The following is a 5,396-nucleotide window of genomic DNA, read 5'->3' as shown; positions in this document are numbered from 1 at the left end:
GCGGTTCGGACACGAACGGACGCACCTGAAGACATGTGAATGGACCTGCTCTTACGGCACACATCTAACAGCCAATCCAACCGACCCACCCCTGCAGCACGCTTTCTCAGATGTTGTCTCTTGCATTCATCCTTATCCTCTCATAACTTCTGCAGCCGTTCCTCACCTCGCTCACTCCCGTAACAAGGACAGACACCGCGCAGTCACTGTCATCTCGCCCACCCGCTGGTGCTCCCTCGTTCCCTGACTCCCTGCTCCTACCACCATGCCACCGAGCGGAGGCTTTTCGACAAGCTGTGCCTCCCTCCCCTTGCTCTGGTGATCTCCATGGCACCAGAGAGAAGCACAATGGCGGTGGCTTCTGGCGAGGTAGGTGGATCCTTTCTGGATCTGAGCCATCTTCTTTGTCCTCCTCCCCCTTCTCCTCTAGATCTAAGCTCTTCTTCTCCTCCTCCTTCTCCTCCTCGTCCTCCCCCCTAGATCTAAGGGATACTGTGGTGGCTAGGGTTTTAGCGAGCTTTCAGGGTCAGATCTCGCTGTGTTGTAATAATTTTTTTAGATGTTGCAACAGATGATTTTGAATGTTGCAATGGTATTTTTTTGGTTGTTGCAATAGATGATCTCAACCATATTTGATCTATTTACACCCCTAGCTCCAAGCAATATATCTCGTGCCATTTTATTTCTACCTCAAAATTTAGATACACAAAACTAAATTCCCTATAATAATATAGTACTAACCCATACAAATTTATTTATTTTTGCACTATGACATACTCATTGACAATGATCGATGATGTCATATAAGACGATCATATCCTCTTGAATATAATTGGCGCGCCATGCTGAGGATGCAGCGTAAGAACAGTGTACGGTGCATGCGTGTACGAAGGCGACAGTTGGAACTCAAAGCGCTGGAGGATCATGCTCAAAGCCATCTTGGCCTCAAGCAGTGCAAAGTTTTGCCCGATGCAGATCCTTGGCCCCCATCCGAATGGAAAGAACGCTGGTCGGTCCTTGGTTGCCTTTGAGATCCCTTCAGCGAACCTCTCTGGCTTGAACTCATGTGCGTCCTTCCCCCAGACATCAGTACTGTGGTGGACAACGATTGTGGGAAGCTCGAGGATAACCCCTGCAGGGTAGGAGATGCCTCCAATCGTCATGTCTTTGAATGTTCTTCGGTTTAGTGACACTGCCGGCGGGTACAACCTAAGCACCTCATATAGTATCATGGTCACCTGGATAGCAATAGCATGTAGGTATAGACAATGTTAGCAGCGTAATATATAATGTGGAATAGGCTTGGAGAAAACTATGCATACATGCATGGTATTGCAAAGAAACACTTGCCGTTTTGAGTCGACCTAGGCCATCGAAATTGGGCTGCTTGTCCCTGCCGAACACGCTGAGGACCTCCTCCCTCGCACGGTCCTGCCACTCAGGGTGCATGCTGAGGATGACGAGCGTCCATGTGAGCAGCACCGACGTGGTTTCCATCCCTGCGAAGTAGAAGAGCTTGCACTCCTCAATCACATCCTCCGTGCTCATCCTCAGGCTACCTTTCCCGCTCTCCATGTTCGATTGCAAAAGCAAGCCGAGCAAGTCGTTGCCGCTGGTTTCGCCGTTCTCGATTGCGCGCTCCCTCTTCTTGATCATGCCCCTTAGAGTCCCTTCGATTTCCCTGTTGATCTCGTTCATCCTCCGGTTGTTCTGTGTCGGGAAGAACCTGCATATATTATAATGGCATGAGTGCACACAGATGAAGGTGGTGACGTTTAATGTACTAGAATTTCGGTACTATATATGTGATCACAAATCAGAAAGTGCTTACATGAAGCCTGGGATATACATATACTGGAAGGCCTTGATTAGTCGCTCTGCTTGCTCGCCCTGAAGTTGGAAGATCCTTCGCCCTTCCATGAAGCTGCTGCCAAATGCCGTACGGGAGATCACGTCTCCAGTGAGGTTCTGAAACTCCGGCCAGATATCCAGTTCATATGATCCGTCGGAACAAGCGAGCTTGTTCTCCCAGCGATCTATAAGCTCGGTAGAGCACGTCGAGAACGCCGGCAGCATGCGCTAAAAAAATAAATTTAGTAAGCACACATATCTATATGCTTGAGGCCGTACATATCGTAACTGAGGCTGATTTGCAGTGTGAAGGAAGTCAGAGAACCTTGAGCTTTTCGAGATGGAATGCGGGGTTCAGAATCCTTCTGTGTTTTGCCCATTTCTCACCGTCGTGACTCGCAATCCCAAGGGCGAGCATTTTTATAAGACGCTTGTTCGAGATGAACTTCTCGAAGTGGCCAGACTTGTTTGATAGGACATCCCTTATTAACTCTGCCTCCGTGATTATCACCCTAGGAATTGGTCCGAACCAGGTGATAGAAATGTTGCCTGCAGTTCAACATTTGCATGTGCCGTTAAATCTACAGAACCTTCAATTCAATCTTTAAAATTAGGTAACTTTCTAGTTTATTGGAACGGACAAATTTAGGGAAATGAGCATTACAAAGGACTATGTGAATTTTGTTTACTTAAACGTGAATATGGTGAAGGGGGCGATACAAGTCCAAAACAGTCCGAATCAAGTCAAGCCTGGACTGGCCAAACTACGCGAAATATGCTGAGTTTAAATATTATAATATTATTAATTGTACTATTAAAAACTATTATATTATGTATTTGTAGTACTCTGCTCTTATAGTCTTGTGGACTTTCATGTGTATGCATTTTGCACTTTTATTGTCTTCAAAATCCTTGCAAATTTAGCTTTTATACCTGCTATTACATGTCTCTGTGTTCACACAGTTCCGTAGTTTTGGATAAATACTGAAACCAAACCAAAAATACCAAAACCGATTTCATTGGGTACTAAATCTTGGAACAAACTGATCGGTGCCTATTTTTTGAGAAACTGAATTTCTATGGGAACTGAAGTACTGAACCATGGTTCGGTAATACCAAATGCCTAGACCTTAGCTGTAGAGTGGTCGTTTGCAACCTAGGTTTAGGGGAGGGTGGGTTTGCGCATATGCGGGGGTGAGGTAAGAGGTGGGTAAGTATGTAAGGCAGAGGAGTGCGCAAAGCGAGTGAGTTCAGTGAGAGAGAAAGAAATGAACGTGTGTTTGCTTTCCACATACCGTGCTCCTTAACGGTGTTGAAGAGATGCGGCATCACACGGGGAACTATGTCATGGGACAACGGCATAGACCTCGATCGTGCCTCGTCGTTGAGCCTGTCATTCTCCTTGAGGTCGCCGGCTGGGAAGAGGTACTCAGTGCCGCTGAGCCCCTGTGCCCGGAGCGCCCGGTTGAGCCGCCGGGGCCGCAGCCAGAATGTCTCCGCGGCCTGGTAGCTGCCCCACGCGATCAGCAGGGCAAGGAGCCCCTGGAGCAAGCTCCACGGTGATGGCAAAGCTGCTGCAGCTGCTACAACGTCGCCGTCCATTGTTTCCTTTCGAGTTATTTGCTGTGTGACAACCACAAGGCCACAGTTGTGCAGTGTGTGCTTCGTGAGAGAGCGAGTGCGATATAAGTAGTGGTGGTAGGCTATCGTTTTCTTGGCGGGCACGTTCGGTTGGCTTGTGCAATAGTAAGATGAACCACGCCAAACACCGGCCGAAGCTAGGTAGAAATTGCTGGTTGCATGTGTCAAGTGTCCTGCTAGCTAGAAAGATGTTGCTAAGACTAAGAGAAGAAACGTTCGTCCCTATGCTTTGTTTCTTGTCTAGAGAATGAATATAATAATCGGGTTGCACTGAAAGAAACTAGTGACTTACGTGTGCAAGTACGTATGATCGAATCTAGAGGGGTGGACCGCCGTGGACGACAGGTCAGAGGAAGAAGCGTGTCAGTCCTTTTCCACACAAGTACTAGATATTATTACTTTTTAGACCATTATACAGGATTGAATTTTGGAACATCATGGGAACAAAGTAATGCATATTAGCATGCAATGCAACTGATCTTCTAGACAGTATATGGACATTATTAATTATCATCATGGATGATTCAGACACAGGAACAAAATTATGTAGAAAATTAAAACAAAATGCACGTGCTAGTACTTTGCAGATGAATAGCTGCTGTAGAATTGAAAAACGCGCCGCTCGGCGTGGTCTCGAAAAAAAAAATAGCTGCTGTAGAATTGATGTTATGTGGCGCAAATTTGCTAACAAAGGCCGATAAGGTTACTATAATCGTGTCAACAAAGATGTTCCTAAGAGTGGATACGTTTGTTCCTATCATTTCATATTTTTTTTGGATATTGGAAGAAAATATCGTGCTTCATCCACATATGAGAAAACACACCAAAATTGTTATAGTACACAAATGTTTAAAACATTAACAGTCTCGTAAGGCCGACCACGGCTAGTTAATAATTAAGATAGTCAGGGGAGTCCATACATACCCGGCGGGCAGCTCATGGTTGCGCCCGACTGATGGATCGGTTTCTTCATCGAGTCGAGTTCTCGGACTTCCTACCTGTCATCCAAACTTTTTAGGTAAAGGATAAACAATATCCGGTCTCTACATTCAAAGATGTACGCAACCAAATTCAAACTTGACTTGGTAGGGGATATTTGTTTGAAGGATTTTTGTCAGATTATTAAATGCAGAGGTGGATAATTTATATGCGCAATTAGAGGGTTACTTTAAGTATTTTTCATAATGGCAAAGGTTGGTAATTATTTTTATAAATTCCAATAGCTATTATCATAAATGATGATTAGAGTCTACCAAAGTAAACGTCAGATGTTTTTAACTAGAGCATTGTCACAGTGCTTGGGAGGAACCGGTGGTTCCTCTGAAAATTATTGAGATTTCGAAAAGTAGCTAAGGGTATAGTTTAGTATTTTTTATGGCACATGGTAACTCCGTTGCCTTTTGGCTCCGCGCGGCTGTACGCGGCCTGCGCCGGTGCCACGGCCGACCACCTGCTTGTGTCGATGCCGCGCAGCGCTCTGCTCGACCATGTCTAGTTCCTCATGTTTGCCGAAGCTGGGTGCCGGCACCAAATCGCGACGTACGGCCTGATTACTACACTACTGCAGACCGCGGCTTTGCCGAGCGCCTGGGACGCTCGGCAAAGAGCGATTTGCGCTCGACAAAGGCTTTTGCCGAGCGTGGCGCTCGGCAAAGAGCTCCCGGTAAAGAAACACTCGGCAAAGGCTCTTTTGCCGAGCGTCTTTTGTCGGGCGCTCGGCAAAGCCTTTACCGAGCGCCACAAGGGCCTTCGGCAAAAAAAAGTGACGGGCATGACCGTTATGCACCGTGACACCTTCTTTACCGAGCGTCTCCACTCTGCGCTCGGCAAAGAGCAAAACATTTTTTTTGAAAATTTTTTTGCCGAGCGCCTACAAGACAACGCTCGGCAAAGAGGAAACTAAT

At 46.4% G+C, this 5,396-nt stretch overlaps 1 protein-coding gene across 1 annotated transcript; it reads right to left on the bottom strand.

The window, feature by feature from the left end:
* LOC8084867 (cytochrome P450 72A14) lies at positions 655-3,506 on the bottom strand. The gene is made up of 5 exons (XM_002455949.2): positions 3,147-3,506; positions 2,177-2,400; positions 1,832-2,079; positions 1,351-1,726; positions 655-1,238 (listed from the first exon to the last, which is right to left on the bottom strand). Exons 1-5 carry the CDS (start codon positions 3,451-3,453, stop codon positions 813-815), a joined length of 1,581 nt encoding a protein of 526 aa, XP_002455994.1. The 5' UTR covers positions 3,454-3,506; the 3' UTR covers positions 655-812.

This window comes from Sorghum bicolor, chromosome 3 (genome assembly GCF_000003195.3).
Source record: "Sorghum bicolor cultivar BTx623 chromosome 3, Sorghum_bicolor_NCBIv3, whole genome shotgun sequence".
Taxonomy (NCBI): Eukaryota; Viridiplantae; Streptophyta; class Magnoliopsida; order Poales; family Poaceae; genus Sorghum; species Sorghum bicolor.
Note: the sequence above shows the minus strand (reverse complement) of the source record. Positions and strands in the feature narration are given on the sequence as shown.

Excerpts from the sequence above, each read along its gene's own strand:
- LOC8084867 (XM_002455949.2), bottom strand. The coding sequence starts at position 3,453 with ATGGACGGCGACGTTGTAGCAGCTGCAGCAGCTTTGCCATCACCGTGG. Across the intron at positions 2,401-3,146 it reads CAACACCGTTAAGGAGCACG|GCAACATTTCTATCACCTGG; the intron begins GTATGTGGAAAG and ends GTTGAACTGCAG. Across the intron at positions 2,080-2,176 it reads TCCATCTCGAAAAGCTCAAG|CGCATGCTGCCGGCGTTCTC; the intron begins GTTCTCTGACTT and ends TTATTTTTTTAG.